Source organism: Equus caballus, chromosome 2 (genome assembly GCF_041296265.1).
Source record: "Equus caballus isolate H_3958 breed thoroughbred chromosome 2, TB-T2T, whole genome shotgun sequence".
In the NCBI taxonomy this organism is placed as follows: Eukaryota; Metazoa; Chordata; class Mammalia; order Perissodactyla; family Equidae; genus Equus; species Equus caballus.
The window spans coordinates 39,865,573-39,888,398 of NC_091685.1; the positions used below are offsets into that span (position 1 = coordinate 39,865,573).

General features: G+C 52.6%; 1 protein-coding gene across 3 annotated transcripts in view; it reads right to left on the reverse strand.

Annotated features, from left to right (window-relative positions):
• Positions 1–412: 412 nt before the first annotated feature.
• The window catches only part of CLCN6 (chloride voltage-gated channel 6), a 30,657-nt gene continuing 8,243 nt past the window's right edge, over positions 413–22,826 (reverse strand). Inside the window, exons 1-20 of one of the 3 annotated variants that reach the window (XM_070253428.1) lie at positions 22,330–22,348; positions 21,965–22,031; positions 19,817–19,923; positions 19,057–19,183; positions 18,363–18,430; positions 17,114–17,172; positions 16,141–16,273; positions 15,445–15,558; positions 15,014–15,180; positions 14,321–14,447; positions 11,561–11,687; positions 11,126–11,279; positions 10,814–10,973; positions 10,619–10,725; positions 9,340–9,526; positions 8,319–8,476; positions 7,975–8,131; positions 6,173–6,280; positions 5,899–6,024; positions 413–3,476 (exon numbers count right to left, since the gene is read on the reverse strand). In XM_070253428.1, coding sequence (XP_070109529.1) covers positions 3,396–3,476; positions 5,899–6,024; positions 6,173–6,280; positions 7,975–8,131; positions 8,319–8,476; positions 9,340–9,526; positions 10,619–10,725; positions 10,814–10,973; positions 11,126–11,279; positions 11,561–11,687; positions 14,321–14,447; positions 15,014–15,180; positions 15,445–15,558; positions 16,141–16,273; positions 17,114–17,172; positions 18,363–18,404 — 2,007 coding nt within the window. In that variant the 5' untranslated portion in view covers positions 18,405–18,430; positions 19,057–19,183; positions 19,817–19,923; positions 21,965–22,031; positions 22,330–22,348 and the 3' untranslated portion in view covers positions 413–3,395. Of the gene's footprint in view, positions 3,477–5,898; positions 6,025–6,172; positions 6,281–7,974; positions 8,132–8,318; positions 8,477–9,339; positions 9,527–10,618; positions 10,726–10,813; positions 10,974–11,125; positions 11,280–11,560; positions 11,688–14,320; positions 14,448–15,013; positions 15,181–15,444; positions 15,559–16,140; positions 16,274–17,113; positions 17,173–18,362; positions 18,431–19,056; positions 19,184–19,816; positions 19,924–21,964; positions 22,032–22,329; positions 22,349–22,826 lie in introns of those variants that run through there. The other 2 variants (XR_002806313.2, XM_001491741.7) reach the window with 2 other exon arrangements.

The following is a 22,826-nucleotide window of genomic DNA, read 5'->3' on the forward strand; positions in this document are numbered from 1 at the left end:
TTCACTTCCGGTTGGATGTCAGGGGAATCTGCTGATGGGGCAAACTCCTAAACACCACGCTGCCAGGGACACAAACGGCTTCTCCAGCGATTGCCATGGGAAGCAGCCGCTAGAGGGAAGAGCTAGGTGTTTACAGGAGCAAACGGTCAGTAAGCGAGATCTAACAGGGTTAATGTGAAGGGAGAAGCGGAAGAGCGGTAACGGGACTGGCTGAGGTCCCCAGGACTAAGCTGTTCTCATTACGAAGGGAGCGAGCGGCCCCGTGAATGAACAGTCCTGCTGGGAGAGCTGCAGAGGGAGAGATCCGAGACTATAAAACTACTTCCTGGCTTCGCAATTTTTAAGTATTAGAAAGAGAGGGAGTAAAATAAGAACCAAGCACCACTCCAAGGGCACCGTGGAGACAAGAGGCTCAAGGAGACAGATGAGGACATTTTATTCTGACGTGTTACGGTTACAACAAGAACTTCCAAGTTTCAAAAGCTCAAATAAAAATAGAATTTTACAAATTAAAAAAAATACAATTTATATACACAGTGGAATTAGCTAACATTACTGTATAAACAAACAGTGCAAATGGAAAAAAGGAAGTTGCTACTGTGGAAATGACCGAGGTCCACGAGCCGCGGGGCAACACTGCACATCAATACTGCAGGCCACAAGGGCACTTCCGGCCCCCCGGGGCTCTCCTCTCTCCGAGGGCCGTGTCAGTGCGCAATTTTGCATCACAAATGTCCTATTGTCGGCTGGGTCAAGCAAGCAAGTGTCCAGTCCAGCCAGGAACCATTAGTTAAACAAGGTCACAAGCAAATCGTCCCCCAGAGAGCAAAGGTCCGCAGTCGAGAGGGACTCTCGCCCCCCACCCTAATCACCCTGGTGGGGAGCCATGAACCGCCAAGCTGGAGACGAGACACAGAACACCGCCTCTAACCCACTCCAAGCCCCTCCGTGGGCTTTTGTTTGTCCAGGTGCCGTATCACCGGGAAGCGATGGGGTCAGTAATAGGTGCGATGTTGAAAATGCGGGTTTCTAACCATCCGAAACCAAAGGAGCGAGGCTTACGGTTTATTCTGTTACAAGTGGAGCAGTGCTTGTCTTTGGGCTTATCTGGAAGGGCAGACGCCAACAGAGGAGAACAGGAAACAACGGGCCCTTCCAGGGGGCCTGGCTGTGGGTCCTTCTTGTGGCCATCAGTCAGTTCAGGGGGAGGGAAGTGTTTGCATTCTACCATCTGTCTCTGAGTTACACGGATGGGGACAAAATATCTGGTGACTTAAACGCAACACAACACAATGCGCACGAGGGGTAAATTCCAACGGCACTCAGCTGCCCCGTGCGGGGCGAGTGGCCGGTGACCCAGACCCCTGGAGGCCAGAGGCCCTCCCGCAGGACATTTGTTCTGCCGGCTTCAGTGAGGGAGGGGAGAGGGGACGCGGTGTCTGTGAGGGCAGTCACGCCGGCCTACTAAGTTGGGCAACTGCTTTCCTCCTCAGCAAAGGAGGAAACAGTGCAGCCAAGCTCTGAATGCTGCCTTAAAACAAAGCGGCAGCCGGCTGAAGGCAATCACGTTTACAAGGGCTTGTCTTTTGGTCCTTGAGATTTCCTGAACTATTTACTGGGCATTTCATCCACATTTCACAAGTCAAGTGCATCCAGGGAGGCTGAAAAATTTAGAAGTCAAAGTACTTTTGGTCAAAGAGATAAGAAAATGGGAAGAACAGAGAGGGCGGCAGTTGGCTGGAAAAGACCCTGAAGCAGCCCCTCACTGAAGAGGAACAGAGTGTGCTGAGCACAGGACGGGAGCTGGCAACCCCGGGACTGACCCCCAGGCTGAAAGGCAGTCTTGGCGACGGAAGTCGGTGCGAGGCTGCAGTGGGGAGAACAGTGTAGCCAGGGCCAGGCACCGAGGCCCTCAGGAGACTCCCATGATTAAAACAACCCACTAACCGCAAATGAATGCATCCTGAGTCCCAAAGCACATCCGCCCCAGGGCTGCGTGACAGCCTAAGGTGCTGACAAAGCAGAGAGCACAGAAGTGAAAGGAACGTCAGTGCCTGTGTCTGACACCTGAATGTTCACCCGGGTGCTGTTCGGAGAGACGACCGAGCAGCCGGGGAGAAACTGTCACCACAGACAGAGCTCCTAGGCTTAACGAGGAAAGCTCAGGGCGCGTGCGGCAGGCGCCCCCGCCCCCAGCCCCCGGCAGCACCGCAGACCCTCCTGAAGTTTCCACCTCTGAGCTCTCGGCAGGCTGGGGACGAGGGGACGAGCAGCAGGGGAGCGAGGGACGCTTGTGAAGGGCAGACGCCTCTTCCTCAAGCGACCCTCTGCTCTGTCCCAACACCGGCTCCTCAGGACCCATCACGCAGCAGTCAGGGGCCCTGGGCTCAGGACTCCCTCCTTCCCACCTTAGAAATAACTGCACCACCCCCGGAGTGAAGCGGAGCAGTTCTACCTGGGGGCGCCCTGCTTCTAGTTAACTTGGGGGGTGACCCTGAGCTCCTCTGGCCTGCGGCTGCTTCACCAAGAAGAGGGAGGCAAAAACTTCAGGAAAGTTTGTCATTCACGGAGATGAAAAGGACCAGGGGCCTACGAGGGGAAACGTGTCCGGAGACCGTGAGCAACGAGGGAAGCAGAGAAAGCTGAAACGCTAAAGGAGGGCAGACGCAAATCCGACCACGGTCAGGTTTACCCTTCAGAGATGACTAGCGGGATTTCAGTGCTTTGTGCTTCCGGAGGGCGGTGATTATAAGGAGATTCAAACCACAGCAGGGAGACCACAGCGCCGGCTCCCACCCAGGAGGCAGAACGCCCCCTAAAGTGAACTGGTGGAGACGCCGAGTTGAGACGCAGGACAGAAGGCCCCCCGGACACATGGGCCACTTTCCCGGTGCCCAATTCCTAACCTCAGTGAGTCGCTTCACTTTGCACCTGGCCTCCCCCCAGTGTCTGCCTTGGCCAAAGCCCCTCCCGGAACGGTTTAAGGCAACAGCTGGGCTCCCTAGGAAAGCAGCAAAGAGGTGGCAGGAAACCTGCTCTGGGTGTCCCCCTGGTGGGCGAGGCCTGCCTTCCCCCTCTGGTCCTGGCGCTAGCAGGGTAGGGGCCCTGGGGCCTGTGCCACACTGACAGCAGGAATGCAGGGAGCAGGAACAAGGAAGACACTTGCTGGGACATTCAGACCAGTCCAAGCTCTGATGGCTCAGTACCATCCCCAGGATCTCTGACTGGCAAAGTGTGTGATGATTGTAGGCTTTCTGAGAGAGGGGGTGACTGGGAAGCTTCCGTGCCCTGGGACAGCCCCGCCAGCTGTGGCGGTGGACCATAAGCGAGCTGCCTCCCCAGGCAGCTCCGGGAGAGGGAGGGCTGGCCCGCGGCAGCGAGGCCGAGCCGAGGCGTCAGATGGTCTGGTAGTGCTGCCGCAGCCGGGCCTGCAGAAACTCGTAGGTCAGGTTGTGTCGTGTGATGATCCCAACGATCTAGGGCAAGGAGAGAAAGACCCACGTCACCTGCAGAGCCAAACCCATGGGTAAGAACCTGCAGGAACAGAACGCACCCCGTCCATGACGGTGGGCAGAGGAGACAGCACTAGGCCCGCACAAGGCCGGAACTGATGTGACAGCGTGATCAGGAAGACTCATTCCAAAGGCCTCCTAATTTCTAGATGGGAACAAGATAAACAGGTGACCAGAGCTCATAACCTGGAGGCCAATGGGACAAATCAGCTCCAAAAAAGGGTTTAGATGGGCCAGCTAAAATCTGAATTTGCATGTCTTTTTAAATAGGGCACATGCTCTCTAGCTTTCTCAGTTCCCACCACACCCAACCTGCTTCATGTATGTAAGCGAGAGGCACAGCCCAATGCAGCCTTCTGGGAAGCTGTGACCTGGCCATGGCTCATGAACATCATCTCTCAGAACTACCTGGGGCATTGGGATTCCGTGATTTATAGTAAGAAATACATATTTGGTCTTTGTCCTAGTCCCTGGCACAAAGCTCTAAAAACTCTAAGTGATAAGAATACAAGAGTTGTCTTTCATTATTTATAACAAGCCCCTTTCAACCACACCTGAGTCTACGTTACTGATGTAACTTTTAGAAAGTCCCCAAGGATGGAGGCTGGAGAGCCATGTGACTAGGAGGCTGGAACTCTCAGCCCCACCCAGAGACCTGTGGGGGAGGGGCTGGAGGTTGAAGCCACCACCAGTGGCCAATGACGTAATCAGTCACGCCCATGCAACAAAGCCACCAGCAAAATCCCTGAGCGACAGGGTTCTGGGAGCTTCCAGGCTGCGGACCACGTAGAGGTGCCAGGAGGGCGGTGAGCCTGGAGGGGGTATGCAAGCTCGGCGCCCTTTCCCCATACCCTGCCCTCTGCATCTCCTCCATCTGGCCATTCCTGAGTTACATCCTTTGACAACAACCCAGTAATCCACTAAGTAAACTGTTTTCCTGAGTTCTGCGAGCAGGAGGCTGTGGGAACCTCTGATTTATAGCCAGCTGGTCAGAAGCTCAAGTGACAACCTGGACTTGCAACTGGCATCAGCGGGGGTGGGGGTGGGGGTGGGGGTGGGTGTGTGTGTGCAATCTTGTGGGACTGAGCTCTTAACCTGTGAGACCTGGCACTATCTCCAGGCAGATCGTGTCAGAATTGAGTTAAACTGGACCCAGCTGGTGTCCAGAGAACCTGAGAACGGCTGGGGGTGGGGAGAACCCCCACACATCCGGTGAGGAAGTAGAGTGGGCGAGTGTGGAGAAACGGTTGTTTTTCCTAAAAGGTCATTTTTCACAATCACGGCAGTGGCTCACCTTTGTCACTGACGTGGGTACCCCACACTGCAAACTAAGGGAGAACTGTCAGTGCAGCCGTGTTTCAAGGAACACAGACTGACGCACGGCAGCCAAGTCGTGTGGGAACCAGCTGTGCTCCGCGGCGTCCTACTGCAGGACGTGTCCTTCAGAGAGGGCTCACGTCCCGGAGGGCAGCCCGGCACCACACAGCAGAGGCCTCACAGGCGTGCCCACCACAGGGAAATTCAACTGGACCTTCTACAATAGCAGACACACCACAGGATGCTATCGAGCCACTAAAACCTTATAATCGCTATGGGAAGTCATTGCCTATAGATTAAGTGAGAAATTAAGTACTGAGCAGTATAAATAGTGATAACATTTTCAGTAAAACTTGGTATATAAACTCTCCATTTCTAGATCTGGAGAAACAAGACTGAAAGGACATACCTTGAAAAGTTAACGTGGCTACTACCTCTGTAGAGATAAGGGCTTGGTTTTTCTTTTTGTTTGTTTTTGCTTATCTGTATTTTCTTATTTTTCTACAATCAAATAATATTTGTGTAATAAGAAAAAATGAAGTTCTAAGAAGAAGAAAAAATGGAAAAGTCTGCAGCAATAATTACTAGGTATTGTATCTTTTAAAACTCTCCAAGCATTTTCCTTGAAATTCTCTCCTTTAATGTTAGAAATCCCATAACAGGCGGGGACAGAGGAACACAGAGCTGGCTCCTCTGCCTCAGGGAGGGAACGGTTTCAGGACAGAGCGCCCGCGGGAGCCGGCCCAGCCGCAGGCGGGAAGCTACTGCAAGCCTGGCGCCCTCTGCTGGCCCCGTGGGAGACAGCAGCAGAATGGCAGGAGGCAAAGGGAAAAGGTTTTCCAGGCCACACCAGCCCCACCCGCCCACCCTCTGCCCTCACTGCCGGTTGGGAGAGCAGCAGAGCAGCTTTCAGTCTGAGAACCCTCCCTGCGAGACGCTGAAGCCCCCTCTGGGCTGAGAAGCCATGACTCACAAACGGCGTTGTGGTTAGAGGATCCCTCCCAGACGGGGTGGATGGACAGCGGAGGCAGGCGCAGCTGCAGGCCCTCCTCCCCGACCTCAGACTCACCTCTCCCACCGCGTTGACCACAGGCAGGTGCCGCAGGCCCATCGTTCTGAACAGGTTGAACACCTGGGAGACGTGGGTGTTCGGTGAAACGGTGAAGGGCGAAGGGTTCATATATGGCGTGACATCCTGCAGAGAAGGGACAACACAAGTTACCTGTGGACAGTTTTGCCCTAACCAGGATGAGACGCAAACAGGAGATGAGCAGCAGTCCACGCAGGGCGGGCCGTTGGCCTCCTTTCCTGGGGCCCCGTCCCAAAAAGACAGCCCTTCTCACCACAATCATCCGCGGGTTCAGCAGCGTCAGGTCCAGGTCGTGGATGTCAGGGTACCGTGGGTAATCCTCGGCCATCTCGGCGTAGGAGAGGCGTGGCTGGCTGGCACTCTGCAATCCCAACCAAGAACTGTCCTTGCACCGAGCTCGGCAACTGGCAGGTCACATCAGGGCCCCCTCTCCCTTGTGTCTACCCGCCCAGACACGGCCCCACCAAGAGTGAGGCGGCGCACAGTGGGGGCCAGAACAACTGCTTTGGAGGGAGACATCGTGATCCCAAGTGAGTTCTCGGCCAGTTCCCAGCTGGGTCACCCTGAGCAAGTCTAAGCTCTCTGAACTTCCCTTTCTTCATTTGTGAAATGGAAATGGGTCATTCTGCAGTTTAAATGAGAAACGTGCTTGCTAACAGTAGCCATGTGGGTGGACTTGTGTCCCTTGAAAAGACAGCAATCCTAACCCCTCATACCTGTGAAGGTGACCTTATTGGAAATAGGGTCTTTGCAAATGTAACCAAGCTGAGATAAGGTCCTATTAGGTCAGGGTGGGCTCTGAATCCCATGACTGGTGTCCTTATCAAAGGAGGTAAGGACACACAGGGAGCAGGTCTGTGACATGACGAGGGGACAGATTGGAGCGATGTGTCTCCAGTCAGGACGCCAGAACTGCTGGCGACCACCACAAACTTGGACCCTCCCCGGAGCCTCCAGAGAAAGATGGCCCTGCCGACACCTGGACTTTGTCCTCTGGCCTCGAGAACGGCAGAAGAATAATTTCTGTTGTCTGAAGCCACCAGCTGTGGCGAGTGGACACAGCGGCCACAGACACTCACGCGGGGGCTTGGCTCCTCTTCCTCCCCTCAGAGTCCCCTGGATTTTCCCTCTGCTCTCACTGCTGCTGACGCTCACTGGGCACCTGGGCCACCACCAGCTCTCAGGCCGGGCACAGCGGCCACCGGTGCTGGTCCTGCTCCACCCCGATCCTTCTCCCCTCAACTCCTCTCTGCACACAGTTTTCCCTGCCCACCGCCTGCCAAGCAGCACTGACTCCCAGCGCCTCACCAGGCAGCCCCCGCTGCTCTCCAGCCTTCTAGCACGGCCCTCTGCAACCAGGCCCACTTCACTCCTCCAACTCCATCTCCACTCCAGCCAGGCTGGTCCTCCCCAAAGGCCACACCCCCAATCACCAGCCACCCCACCCGTGGCCCTGTTGTCCACCCCCCATGTTAGCTGCTCTTCTGCAGGCCACTCGGATGGCGAGTGACCTCAGGCTGACCTCCCATGGGCAAGACCTAACCAGGAGAGTCAGTCTGGAAGCCAGGTCTCTGGGCAACTTTCTCAGGCTCCATCTAAAGCGATGAGGAGTATGAGGGTGGGTGGGTCCCAGGTCGCCACAGGGACTGCTTTGAACAACACGCCCCACCCACCCTGGTTCATCTCTACAAAAATCAAATGAAAGACAAAAAGAAAACTACAGGGGAATTAATAGGAAGAATGGTATTTCTTTTGATAACACAGGCAAGAAAGCTCATTCAGATGAGAAATTAAAGTGTAGAAACTGTATTTAAAGCTGCCAGGCCAGGACACTTGTGCAGAGACTAAGTGGAGAGAGACCGAGGGAGAGACACCCCTGCTCTGCGTCACCAGGACAGACGCCGACGGTGGCAGAGGGAACCCGGGGCTGCACATGCCACTCGACAAAGCCAGTGGGCAGGACTCACCAAGTGCGACCTCCCGCTCTCTGAAGCGCAGGGCACGTGTTCCTACCCCTGTGCCCCCCAGACGCCCGGCACTGGAAGAGAGGCTTACCGACTGACTTTCAGAATAACAAACTCCTCGGACGAGCAGCGTGACCAGCTGCGACCGAAGGATGAGGCCGTGGAAGGTCAGAGGGCGGAAGCGCTCCTCCATGGTCCAGTCTTCACTTGGGGACTGGTCAGGGTATAGGTTGGGGTAGGGAGTGTATCTGTTACACAAAAACCAGACGCTGCCTAGTACACCCTCAGCAGGACGGCTTCTCGTCCGCGTCCCCGACCCACTCCCCAAATTCCCGAGACACTCAGGAGCTGCCTACAGCATCGAGCAAAGGGCTGACCCACCCCGAACCCTGCAGGCAGCTGGCGCCTGCGCGGTGGGAGGAGCCATGCTCTCACCTCCGCTCGAGCATCTGCTGCAGGAGGTCCTCCTTCTCGGCCGGGTCCTCGGAGGTGACGTGCTCATCGCACATGTTCCGCAGCTCGCTCGACGGGTAGGACTTCATGGACTGGCTCCGTCTGCGCTGCTCGCCGGCTCGGGTGAGGATGCTGGACTTCTGTGGATGGGGAGGGGGCGATGATGACAGAGGCCTCTACCAGGGAGGCCATGGATGGCCGCACGCGGGCACACCCACACAGCAGCTACTTAGCGTAAAGATGTGACGCTGAGGGTCAAAAGCTGCACATGCCGACAGAGGAACAGCAAAATCTTCGCAGTGGCTCAGGGGCTTGTGATTCAGAGACCCTGCAGACCCTGCAGGCTTTGCTGGCCCAACGCCCCTACCCCTTTGATTGGGCACCAGCATCCCAATCCTCCAGTGGGGAACAACCCCTCCCCTATGTCACGTCTCGGTGGGACTATCAGTCTACGTGCCCCCAGCCCCTAAAGCCAAGGGGTGGGCACATGACTCGAGCGAGACAATGGGACTCTCTCTGTCTGGATTTCAAATCAGGAGCAACCCAAGGACCGAGTGTGGCCAGAGCCAAGGTCTCCTGGTACCCTAAGGACTGCCCGTCAGCCGCCTGAATGCCCAGAGCACACTGTTTCCGGTTCCTCAGCTTTCCTGCCAGTCCTGCGGCTTCCGACTGACTTCTTTTTCCTTCTTAAGTAGGCCAAAGTCCATTTCTGTCATTGGCAACTCTAGAACCCTCCCTGATACAACTTGCACACTGTAAATAACGAATTCCGAAACCGCTGATTTTAAAAAATCTGTCCATGGGCTTACGGGGTGAGAATGGCACACATCTCGATGGTCTCACCAAGTCCACACTCGCTATCACATATCACATATGAAGAGTGCTGGTTTCCCTAAGAGCCAGCTGGGCCACCCCATTCACAGGGCGTGCCGGCACCAGACCACTGTGCACCTCAAGGACCACTTGGCTCTCGCTTGCCTTTCCTCTTGACTACTCTCTTTACCTTGAATTTGATGTTGTTACTGATGAGCTGGTTGCCCTTCATGAACTCCTTCTCATTGCCCCGGTTCTCCGTGACCACCGGGAAGGCGTGGTGGACCGTGGTGCGCAGGATGCTGACCAGAGACTGGATGCGGGTGTGCGGGTAGACGTAGGTCAGGTTGGGCTCCATGATGTCGCTGGCTCTCAGTCTGGCGGAGGGAGGGAAGCCGTCCAGCCTCATGATACAGCCCCCAGTATCCTGGAGCAAGCTGTGACGGGGCTGCACAGGGTCTCCTGCACTGCCTGGACCACGCAGGGCCCCTCTTCCGAACTGTCTCCAGAAGCTCCTCAAACACATACAGTCCTTTGTACTTCCACCCCTTTGCACAGGCCCCTCCCCATGCCTGGAACACACTTCCCTGCTTTGTCAAACTGACAGGCCTTTACTCATCCCTTGGCTCAATACAAAATCTTCCCTCACCACAAACCCCATCCGCTTGCCCAGGGGATGGGCCACCCCCTCCTCAGCACTCCATGGCACATCCCACGTGTCACCATGGAATAGCTAATTGTATCACGAGAAGTAAAAAAAGTGTTGGGTGCCCCTTTAGACCAGGGATGGCAACTGTAACCCACAGGTCAAACCCGGCCACGCTCACTCGTTTACGTCCTGTCTATGGCGGCTTCTGCATGACAATGGCAGAGCTGAAGAGTTGGGACAGAGACCACACGGCCTGCAAAACTGGAAATACTTACTCTCTGCCCCTTGGCAGAAGTTTGCTGACCCCACACTGGACTCTAAGGGCCTTGCCTGATACAGGCACAGAGGCCCAGACTGCCTGTGGGCTGACGGACAATGGGGTGCTCATGCCCGGGAGAATCACTGCTTACGGAACGATGCACGTTAGGCGCACACCAGGCAGCCAGTTCTCACTCAGGGCCGAGCAGACCATTAGTTTAAACATTCAACCACAGCAGACTCTGTCCAGAGACCTCACTTCATATCTCATCCGAATGCCACAGCAGCCAAACAAAACCAGGAGGCGGCCCTGCCCCCTCGGCTGCCATCCTGCCCCCCTGCCAACTCCCTGCCCCAACTCCCAGCCACAGCTGTTCAATGTTCCCAAACGTGCTCGGAAATGAACATGCTTGCTGTTGGAAGAACCTTCTTACTGTTACTGAGCAGTCTGCCTCCTTCCAACCCAAGAATCTCTACCGCTTCCTACTCTAATGCAAACATTCCTCGGGCCCCTGAGTTTATAAATCCTGAAACTAAGACATGAAGAGAAATCGTGCCTCACTTGTCCATCTCCACCTCTGTCTCCCACTCCAGGAGCGGCACTCCTCGCAGGCCCACGTGGATATCATAAATGCCCTTACTGAAAAAGTCCCCTGTCCATTTGGCCACCTGAAACACAAAACAAAGACTTGAAAAGAGGCTGTTGTGGTGCGAACGTGGCCCTGAACCCAGAAGAGGCCTAGAGGGGATCGCTCACCATCAGGGTGATCATAATGGGAAGCCCATAAGTGATCTCGTTGGTTGACTCAATCAGGATGACGGTGAGACTGATGGTCATACGGACGACGCCACCCAAGAAAGCCGCGGCACCAATCAGGGCGAAGGTCCCCGAGTAGATGTGGCCCAATCCAATGTAGCTGGTGGAGAAAGAAACCGAGAACATGGCTTAGAACCATACTGAGAGGGATGGGGTAGGAGTTATGGTTCACACACTTTTGCATTACGAACACGTGTGAACACTCAGCACACACACGTGCATGTGACGCCTGTGCACACACACACACTGTACCTTTTGAGGACATTGGCAACCAAACGTCCAAAAGCAGCTCCACACAGAAGGGACGGCACAAAAAGGCCACTTGGAACAGAAATGCCATAAGTCCAACATGCCAGCAAGAAATAGAGGACGAAGAATAAGGCCAAAGTGATGGGGCTGAAAGTACCTGCAAGGCAAGAGGCAACCTGAGCCCCACTACTCCTATTGGAGGCCTGCCGAGGCCCAGCAGACTGCCTCGGTTCCTGCAAGGTCCTTCCGTACCCCAACACTGGAGGAGAAACTCTAATCTCGTCTGGGTTGATATTACAAAGGAAAAGTCCTGTTCTTGCTCATAATTAAGGGCAAGCCTGGCTGGGTCTGAGGGCCAAGAGAAGGGGCGGAGGAATAATCATTTGTTCCCTGGAAACAAACCAAATCACCCAGGAATGGGTTGGTGCAGATACTCACCATCCTGGTGGAAAAGCTGAAGGATGGCAGACTCCTGGGGATTGAAGAAGAGTGTGGCCATGTCATTGTAGGTCTCATTGGGACAAAAAAAGGTCTTGATACTTGAATTCACGTCTTCTGATGTGGCCTAAGACGCAGGGATCAAAAAGTCAGTACACCTGACCAAGGTACTTGAGGCTTCAAGCGGGCTGTCTCCAGCTAGGCTGAAGAAGTCTGGCTTGCGAGCTTGACCATTCACTGAACAGGAGCAAATAACAGATCTACACCCAAGAGGAGTCAACTGTGCTGTTGTGTTCCTTGCATTTTGAGAATGACAGAGGCAGGACGACGGCCCCTGCTCACCCACACTCATAATGAAAATGTAACTACAACTGTGATTCACCACGGACTTGGCTCTGCCTCCTCTCCCAGCGCTCATTCTGTAAGCGATGCTGCTGGAAGCCTGGCCTGAGAGGCCCATGGACCATGGGAGGACGAGGCAGGTGACAGACCCGGGGCCGGGAGCCGACAGGTGTTTGCGGAGGAGAGTCCAGGGTCCCGCTAGACCTAATGCCTTAGCTGTGGTTCCAAATAGAAGATGCCTCTGCCCTCAATCTGCTGAAGAAAAGGCACTTCCGCGTGAGCCCGAGGCAGACACAGCGCCCTGGCCGCCTCCCCTGAGCCCCGCCTGGCCGAACAAACCGAAACAGGAAAAGATGAGATTATTTTTCCACACTGCAGACCTCCCATTCTCTCTACCGTTTTGGGGGGGAAGATGAGATCCTGGTAGTGCAGGACTCACGAGAGGGCAAGGGCATTGGAGCAGGACAGTTCTTGTTTCCCGGTTGATGGGCCAATAGTACAGGGGGTGACTTCACACCTATCACCGGGCATACGATACAGTGTTATTACGAAGTTCACTAAGGCTATGGATTTGTCCTGGATTCAGCCCTATCGACGATGCCGCAGACACCCTTGTGTGGACACTGTAACAATACCAGGTGATGGGTTTGTATAATCCTGCCCTGTGAACCTGCCTGCCCGTGCAGCTGGATGAAGGCTGCTGGAGGAAACAGGACAGCGCCCCCAACTGGCAGAACCCGGCAGAGAGGAGCTGGCACAGGAGTAACACGTGCAGAACAATTAGTGGTGGACAAGCCAAGACAACAGCGTAACAGTCAACATGCAATGTTTCCCACACAATGTCTGGAGGAACACCCATCCCGAGGGCTCCCTGGAAGGCGCCCTGCAGTCAAACGCATTGAGAGGTATCATAGCACATACAGGAAATCAGAGCGTCGGCTAAAAGCGGAGCACAGGCTCCATAATCAGAGTTGACTGCCACTCTCTAGGTACCTTGGGAAACGTATCCCATTCTGTGAGGCTTCAGTTTCCTCATCTATAAAATGGGAACGACATCCCCTCATGCCACATATCACTAGCTGAGTGATCTGGGTCAGGACCTCATTCTCCCTCAGTTTTCTCATCTGCAAAATGGGGATAATAACACCAGCTGATATGACAGTGGTAAGAATTGAGGCGATTATGTATGTAAAGTGCTTAGTGGAATGTCTGGCACACAATAAACATTCCAAACACTCATAACGATTAGCGGAATTTCAAAGGCCCTGGGAAGTCCTGTATTAAAGAAATATATTCAATTCTGGCTAAGCCATTTGACCACAGAATCCTCTCCATCTGTTTGTGAATCATATATATCACTGTTCCTAAAACACATTTTGGAAAATACTCGTCTGGCAGTAAAGTGGCCTTGGGAATCACCAGTGACAGGGGTCAGCAAATGTCTTCTGTAAAGAGCCAGAGAGTAAACACTACAGACTTTGCAGGCTCTGTTGCATATTTCTTCTTCATTTTTTTCCAACTCTTTAAAAATGTAGAAGTCACTCTTAGCTTGGGGGCCACACAAACTCAGGCAATCGCCAAGGGCCACAGTTTGCCGACTCCTGATCTAAAATGTTCTAGCTGTTCTGGACTGCTCCTGGGAACACTGAAGAGGCGGCCACCCAAGATGAAGGCCCCCAAGGGGCACTGAGGGATTCGAGTGGCTGCGCAGGGGCAACAGCAAGACAAGGCACCTAGAGAACACTCCCCAGGCTCACCCAGAGTCCAGAACCACACACCCGGACGCCCACAGCCTACAGCTCAGACCCTCTGCACTGGACCAAAAACACCGGGTAAAGTCGCTGCCAACGCCTACCTCACTGACCCTCCTCTTTCAGAGAAAGGTTCTGGAAAAGACCACATACTCCTAAGAAGGAAAAAGGAGAAATGCAAGAAGGACGCGTGCCAGGAAATGACCTACACCCAGTAAGAACCACAGACGCCGAGAAGAGGCAGGACTGCCGCTCGCCCGAGGCAGACATTCCCTCCTCCCGCCTACAGGGGACTCCCGCAGCACCGGGTGAGGCTGGGGGCTCCTTTCAGGCGTGGAGAGGCGGAAGAGCAAACTGGGGCTTGGAGAAGAGGCGGATGGTCTGCTTCCTGAGCTTCTGATTCCAGCCAATTTTGCTCAACAGAGAGAGACAGAGAGAAGAGCTCGCCTTTGTGACGGCCAGGACTGTGCGCACAATGAAAACGGCAGAGGGCACACATCCTCTTGGGTGAAAAGGCGACTACACACTCCTCTGTCTCTCAGCAAGCTGACACAGGTGTGGAACAAGGAACCCGACACGTGCCTTAGCTCCAAACAGAGGCAAGCCGTACATTTCTGGACTCTTCTCTGTGGGCGTAGGGCAAAGGCAGCAGGCGCATTGGGGTTACCTGGAGCTGGGACGAGTCGTTACCGATTTGACTCGAAGAAGATATCTGTCGGCACTCTCCTAACACCATCGAGGCCACAAACACCACCACGGTGGTTACCAGAGACACCAGGAGGCTCTCTAAGACTCTAGGAGGCGAAGCACAGCTGTTACTACGTGACGAAAAGAAGCCTCGGTCTTAGGAACTCAAAAACACGACGCTGCCTACCCCCAACCCTCACGTCCCCAGAGAGCATGCACAGCAGCCCCTAGTCAGTCAGCACACGTGCAGAATCTGTCAGTGACTTGCTGCATTCCAGCAGATTGTACATAAAAAGTGGGTAGCCAGTAACACGGGCGTGCGTCCACATCATCTCTCTCCGAGGAACAAAATGGCCTTCCATTTTAGGTCCCTGGGGTAAGAGAGTCTCGTTGACCCTTTGGACTTGGTAACGTGTTCTAGTGGCAAGTCAAGAGAGGCTGGGAGTCAACCAGCAACTCTGATATAAATTAAGCTCAGACTCAGCCTTTTGGCCTGTCTGACAAATCGAGTAGATCTATGACCCCATCGACATTCTCGGTCTTAGATGAGAAATCCAAGCTGGTGTGGGAAGCAGGGTCTGTTCACGTAATCGCCTTCCTAGGGAGAGATGGCCTGGTCCACACGAAGCTCAGGGAGCCTCGGCAGGGTGGGGGGAGGCGACTGCACAGGTACCTGACGAGCTTAGGTTTCGGGTGCACGTTTCGCATACGGTACTTTGCAAGCCTCTTGTTCAGACAGTTGAATGTGGCTCCCAGGAGGCCCCCAATGACCCCCATCACGACGAAGAAACCCAAATCCATAGCTGTCCAGAGATGACATTTTTTATCAGAGTCAGAGCACTGAGAGAAGGGGCAGGGGAGGGAGAGAGAAAAATCATAGTGCCCATGAGAACAGGAAGAGACAGAAGCGGAGAAGACAGGAACAAGAGCAGAGGCAGTGCTGGAAGCCTGCCCGCACTGAGCAGGGGCATGCGCAGGAGACTCGCGGGCACAGGGGCCCCCGGAAGCCGTACCTACCCGTCCGATCCCTTCTCTCTGGTACTTCACTTAAGAGGGATTTTCGTGGCTCAAGAAAGAAATTCTGGGGGAAAGGACAAAACATACCTTAAACTCGCCGAAGTTCAGCAATCCAGGGAGCTGGAAGGAACCCCAACTTCCAAACTGAATCCCAGAACGAAAGAAGTTGAGGGTGAAGGTGGCAGACATGGAACAAAAGAGCTGGGGGAGAGGTGACAAAAACAAGAACATTCAACAAGGACAAGTCCTACTTTCTCTGACACATCCTCGTAAATCCTACTGCTCTAGACAGAAACCTGCAAACCCTCGGTCTGGAGACAGGATCTGGTAGCCACTGCAGTAAATACCCCTCAAGTGTGAAGAACTGTCAATCAGGCCATAAGAAGTTTTCACCCACAGCCTACTGTGGGAGCGCATTCATTCAGAGCCCATTACGGACCATCCTGTGCCAAAGGGGAACAGTAAGCCCAGGAGGAACAGCACGCTGTGCTGAGGAGGAGACCGGGCTCAGCTCCGACGACCACAGCCAGTTTCATGTTTTCACGTCAGCTGGTTCAAGAGAGGATGACGGCAGTTTGATTTGGGGACGAGGAGGGCATTAATATGAAAAGTATAGAAAAGCCCATAGTTTGGAGTTTATGGGTGTCTAGAGAAAAGGAATTTCCAGTGAAGTCAACCCTCCCCGTCTCATCAAACAAGTAAATGCATTAGGGGAGACGTGTCCAATTTAAACTCTGGGGGTGTGGTTATGCTTAGGCGGAGGTTTTCACGAAAGGTCCTCACCACTTTCCACGTGAGTCCTTGGTTCCAGAAGGACGAGCCCTCCTCCAGACTGAACAGGGTGCCCCCAATGGGAGCCCCGAAAGCTGCGGCGACTCCGGCAGCCGCCCCGGCTGATACAAAATCCCGCTTGTCTCTGAGGCGAGGAGAGAGAGACGGTTTACCCAAGGCTGCGAGGCAGTTTTCCACTTCCTTATCCACCAACATGCCACCTCACAACCCACGAAGTCAGGGCTTATGAAGGGCCAGTCTCTGGGGAGGCCCACTCGGCAGCAAACACAGTTCCCCTAAGAGCCAACCGCTCTCCCCCGTCGGATTTCCTCCAGGTGGACAGTTCCCTGACGTCAGCCTACTCTGAACACAGAACCTCAGCCCTGGCTCAGGAGGAGGGGACATTTCTGGTAGTTACTACTGAGCCACATTCTCACCAGATCTTCCTTCCAGAAAGCCACAGCATCAAAGAAAACGTCAAAAGGCTAGTGACATGCGGAGGTGTAGGTTACAGTGACTTGCAGAAATACCAAGACGAGAAGGTGGACCAGCACTCTGACCCTGGGCCCCTTGCAAGTGTGCGGGACAGTCAGCCACACAAATCCCACATGGTGAAAAGTACTCAGAAGAGCACCTTCCAACCCAAAAAGGCGGCTGACCGAGCAAATCGCTTTGGAATACAAAATACATTCTTGATAATATGCCTGTGGCCTTTCTTGGCCGTGTTTTTAATCTTGGACTGTCTTCTTCATTGCCTGAGATGCTTCTAGGCCTTATGTCATGGGAAAACAGAAGTCATGATGCCAGCTTGGCCCCTGGGCTTCTTATTTTCAGAAGAACAATTCAAAGCCCACCACCTTTCCGACAGTTGGGTTTCGCGTGCAGCCTGCCTACCACAGGACACTAAGAGCAAGTATCAGGTCTGAGTGGCAATAAAGGAACAGTTTGTTTTTTGAAAAAAACCCAATTCCTAACATTTCCATACCTGTCACTTCGGAAATAGGGGAAGTTAAACTGGATCTTCCGTAAGGAGATGCTCTGAAACTGGAACAAGAGAAAACAAAGTCCGAGTGTGGTCCATAGGGACGAAATGCGCAGGGATCCACAGCCCCGGAGGAGTCCCTGGGCTGGAGCGCACCCGGGCAGGTGTGCTGCGGAAGGAAGAGTCCAGAATAACAACCTGGGAAAAAAGAAGTCACTTTCGGGAGGAACTTCTTTTCCTGCTCCAAAATTACTAGGAGCTTCAGAATTTGCATTTTGTACAGAGTCAACAAGTCAGAAAGCAAAAGGGGAAATAGCTGAGCGAGGGGTTGGAGGAACTGAAAGCTGTGAAGACAGTCAGCTCTGCTCAGGGGGTGGCAGTAAGGAAGGGCCCAGAACATCACCTTCCAATCTGTCCAACAAACTCTCATGCTGCTGCCCAGTCCTTGCGTGGCCTCCCTCACCTCTCAGGTGACTTCTGTGAGGCCTGGTGCTTGACGTGAAGATGACGCGGTAGTGAGAGAGAGATCAAAAATGGGCTCTGGACGAGAGAGTCTTCTCTCCTTTGCATCCACGGCTCCCTCACGGTAACTCCCTCCCCTCCGAATACGAGAGGGAACCACCTACAAGTGATGCCTCACAAGGAATGGAGAGTCGTCCAGCTTGCAGCCTGGGAGTCTGGGATAGCCCATAAGGACGGGAGCTGCGGAGCCCGGAGCTAGCTCCTTCACCTCTCGAAGCCTCAGTTTCCTCGCCTGAGAATGAGGATGGTGAGGACTGCTAAACCCGTGGGGTGCCTTTAAAGAAAGAAGCCGGAACAGAGTCCGGCCCAGACAGCTCTTAATGAAAGGAGCTGTTATTCCTGTGCTGCTTCAAATGGAATCCGCGCAGACCTGTGCGGGAAACCGCCTCAGCCAAGGCTTCCGGCTCTCGGGACCTGGCAGCACTGAGCTGCTCCCCCAAGCCTCCGCACGTGTGGGTGCTCGGCAATGGATGGGAGAGCCTCAGGTGACTTTCATTTGAACAGACTTTCTCTACAGCCCATTTCTGCTCCTGGGACTCTGCGGGGCCTCGGTGAAACCAGTAATCCGCTCTCCTGGGAGACAGACCACATAGTTTTCAAACCAAACTGACTTCAGGTTCCAAAGCCACGTAAGGGTGCTCCCAAGGGAGTTTTTCCAAATTCAACCACGGACATCCCTGCGAGCAGGCCCACTCTGAGGGCGGCACCCACCCCGCCCATCACCCCTTACCTGAGGGAGGCCAGCTCCCACCACGGCTCCACTGTGGATCATGGGGCCTTCCTTCCCCACAAAGAGCCCTGAGAACGGGTGGAAAAGGGGGAGACTGTCAGCACAGAACGGTCTGCGGTCAGGAGATCTACACAGATCTTTCCCCTGACAACTATAAACCAGGGGTCATCATACGACCTTATAAGAGAAAGAGTGAGTCAAATTCCCATCAAATTAAGAGAAAACACTCTTTAATCTCTCAATCAGGGGTCAGCAAACTAGAGCTCCCTGCCTGTCTTTGTTCCGCCGGAGAGCTAACAGCTTTTACATTCTCACACAGATACACTTTTAAATGGTTACCTAAGTTTAAGTACCTACATAATATCCTCCATTTTGCCTCTTGGTGCACAAAGCCTAAAATATTTACTATCTGGCCGTTTACACAAAAAGTTTGCGACTTTGCTAAAAGCCAACTCCACAACCCAACTAGATGGTCGTTCTATTGCAAAAGGAAACAGTGTGTTTGTCAGATAACTCTGAATGGTAACTTACTAACAGTGTCTGCATTTAAAAAAGAACCCATCAACAGAAAGCGCAAAGATCTGTTTGAGGGTGAGCCCTTCAAATAGAATCTGCCTAACTTACATACATAATGCTTCCTGCCCCCTTGCCCCTTGACTATTTGAAGGCTAGAAGTCAGAAAGACCCTCCTTACCTCCAGCCACACTGAACAGCACCCCAAAGACTTTGCAGAGCAGGGTCCGGAGACGGACGATTCCAGGCACCTTCACCCCATTCAGGTAGCATTTGATCTCGGGGATCCCAGAGCCTGCTGCCACTGGCTGACGGGGGAGAGCGGGCGGGCCATAAACTCAAAATCCATCGGTTCTATGGCTTATCCTCAACAACCTCGCTCAAGGGGGCAAACCGACCTCCTTCATTAGCAGCAGCAGCTGGTGGGCCTGTTAAAGCAGAGGCCGGGCCCCACGCTGGGTTTCTGACTCAGTAGGGGGGCCGGGTGGGGGGACCCGGCAGAGTTGCATCTCCGGTAAGTTCCCGGTGACTCAGCATCACCTGGAGGGCCTCTCAACAATCAGTGCCGGCGCCCACTTCCGGAGGTCCTGATCTCATTGGTCTGAGCTGAGTATCAGTCATTTTTAAAGTTACTTTAAAGTATTAAAGTTTAAAGGATTTTAGAGTTACTTAAAGTCATTTGTAAAGTTCCCCAGGTGATTCTAATGTGCCGCCAAGGTTGAGAACCACCTTCCTAATCTGGATTTTCCCTCCTCAATCTCACCGGAGGCCGAAATCTGAACTTTCAGAAACACCTCTAAGAGAGCAAGAGGCCACTTTCTGCAGGAATCTATGTTCTAAGTCTAACTCAGTTTCCCGACATTCCAGAAATGGAGATGGAGAAAATGAGGGCAGGAACGCAAAACCTCGCAAACAAAAAGGCAACGCCCACACCACCTCACCTCGATGAGGACCAGAAGGCTCGCGAAGAAGACAAAGGTCAAGTTGAAACCCAAAAGTTCAAGGAGTGACAGGGCGAGGCAGCCTTTCTGGCTGCACTCCTCCACCGCTGCAGACACAGGGTTAAGGGAACCGGCTCGCCAGCTGGGGAGGTCCTGCAGCCACGTGAGATGGTGCAGCTTCTCCTAAAACGTGGACCTTACCGCGCATCTTCCTGTTCTCTATACACAATTTTTTAAAAAATTGCCTGAGGGGCCAGCCCAGGGGCACAGCGGTTAAGCACACACGTTCTGCTTTGGTGGCCCGGGTTCCCCGCTTCGGCTCCTGGGTGCAGACATGGCAACACTTGACAAGCCATGCTGTGGTAGGCGTCCCACATATAAAGTAGAGGAAGATGGGCATGGATGTGAGCTCAGGGCCAGGCTTCCTCAGCAAAAAGAGGAGGACTGGCAGCAGATGTTAGCTCAGGGCTAATCTTCCTCAAAAAAAAAAAAAAATTCCGAGATGTCTTCTACATTAGGAACCATTTTTAAATTATGAAATACTTCAAACATTACAGAAGGTAACCAACATCTGTCCCCCCATTTTTGTTAAAGTTTTGGCTTTAACAAAACTCAACATTATGCCATATCTGCTCCAGACATTTTTTAAAAATTGAAACACTAGATAACATTTTTTTAAAAACACCCTTTATATTTCCCCCTCTCTCTCCTGGGAGAAACCACTAATCTGAAATTACTGTGTATCCTTCCCTGGATATTTTCAAATGTATCCATATTGTTCTATGTTTCTAAAATTAAAATAATGGTATTGTACTTTATGTATATTCTGCAACTTCCTTTTTTCGCTCCCTCAGTATTAACTTTTTGAGAATTACCCATGTTGACACGCACAGCTCTTTGGCTCATTCATTTTCACTTCTGCGAAAATTCTACCACGTGAACACACTGCAAGTTCTCCCCCTCCCATTTGGTGTGATTTCAGCTGTTCGCAAGCACGGGGCTGCAATGAACATCTCCGAAGGTGCCCAAGGTGCACACCTAGGGGAGGAGAGTGCGAGTCAGAGGAGGGGCGCCTTCCTCTGGATGGAGCTGTGCTCCCTGGTTAGCGGTGAGAGCAGCTTCTCCACGGGATTATTGATCGGCCATTTTCCTCTTCTGAGACTTGCCTCCTCACTTCCTTTGCTCCCTTTTCTACTGGGGTGTTTGGGCTTTTTCCTTATGGAGCTGCAGCTCCTCCTGGATTCTGGATACTAATGATCTGTCTCTTAAATGCATAGTGAACCACCTCTCTAAGGCTGTGGACTGTTTTCCACTTTGTTTACGGTGTCTCATTGTTGCTGTTTGGGGTTTTTTGTTTGTTTGTATAAACAGAATACTTTGATGTGGTCGAGTTTATTAATTTTTTCCCTTTCACTTCATGCCTTCTGGAGTTTTAGGAAATTATTCCCTACTCTTGACATGATACAATCTCTTAAAGTTTGGTTTTGCCTATTTACATCTTCACTCCATCTGGAATTAATTTATCATACAAACTAGGAATCTAGTTTTATATTTTTCCAGATGGAAACCAATGTCCCAACATCTCTTATTAAATAATCATCTCTTCCTCCCCGATTTATAACACTAACTCTGTCATTCACCATACTTCCACATCTGCACGGGCCAGTTTCTGCTTCCCTCTTATTCTCCATTGGTCTAACTCGGTATTCCTACACCGACAGGACAGTTTCAATGACTATATCTTCAATTATGTAAGTCTTGACATCTAGTAGAGCAAGTCCTTCTGTTTGTTGTTCAAAACTGCCTTGACTACTTTTGGCCTTTTAGTCTTCCATACAAATTTAGGAAGAGAACTTTCAAGTTCCACAAAAAATTCTATTGGAATTTTGACTGGAACTACACAGAACTTATAGATTGGGGAGAATAGGCATCTTTATGATATTTGTGTCTTTACCAGCCATGAATGTGAGTCTCTATTTAATAAAGACTTCCTTTTGTGTCCTTCAGTGATAATTAAAAACCTTAAAGCCGAAAGGCTAATAAATAGGTCTTCAAAGATCACGTCTACCGTTAAACTCATTTCTAGGCCAGAAAGCAAAGTCAGTGACGGCTGACGTCCGGGAACACCAAGAACCGTGGAAAGGATACATGTCTGCACCACTCCAAACTTGAGCTGGGTGAAGAGGCGCACGAAGAAGTCCACGAAGAGACCCACCTGTGAAGAGCGAGTGAGCGTCACACGGCTCGTCCCCACCGTGTTACAGGCACATCCCTCCACAGCGTCGACTGCCCCACTGCCGGTACTGGCTGGTCACTCGCACCCGTGTTACCAACAGGCAACGCGTGATGGTTAGTCACTCTGACTCTCCCTCCCGAAGGTCCCCCTCCAGCCTGGCCCCACCGCCCGTCCAAAGAACGAAGGCATGCGGTACAGCTGAGTGAAGGAAAGCAAAACCAAGAGGGAAAAAGATGCAGAAAAAGGTGACAGCAAGGAAGACCATCTGTGATCAGACAGGAACAATATGGAGCTGTGTGAGGAACCGCTCAGCGCTTTCCCAGGGCAGCTTCAAAGGAACTCAGACAATGTCTTCAGGGAGGCTCAGGCGGGTCAGCACACAGCTTAGGACAGCGCTTTGAAAGACAACATGCACTTAGGTGTGTAGGCTTCTGCATGCTTGTTATTAGCATTTTATACTTTATAAGTCACTATCTTGATTTATAACCATCTTACAGCCAATGATTACCCTGGTAAATAAGAGAAAACCACTCCTGTTCCATTATTCCACTCTCAGAAATCCTTGCTTGGGGCACAAAGGAGAACTGGAAAGACTTAAGATTTTGTGGATTCAGGATCAAAGGCTTCATGCCTTTAACTCTGGCCTCCCCTCAAGCCAATGCCCAGAGGCTTTTAGATGTTGAAGCAATTAAGTGGTGACAGATCAAAGGATAAGAGAGCCAGGAGAAAGAAGAGCTAGCTGTTGTGTTATAAAAGCAGGAAGGTGCCAGGTAA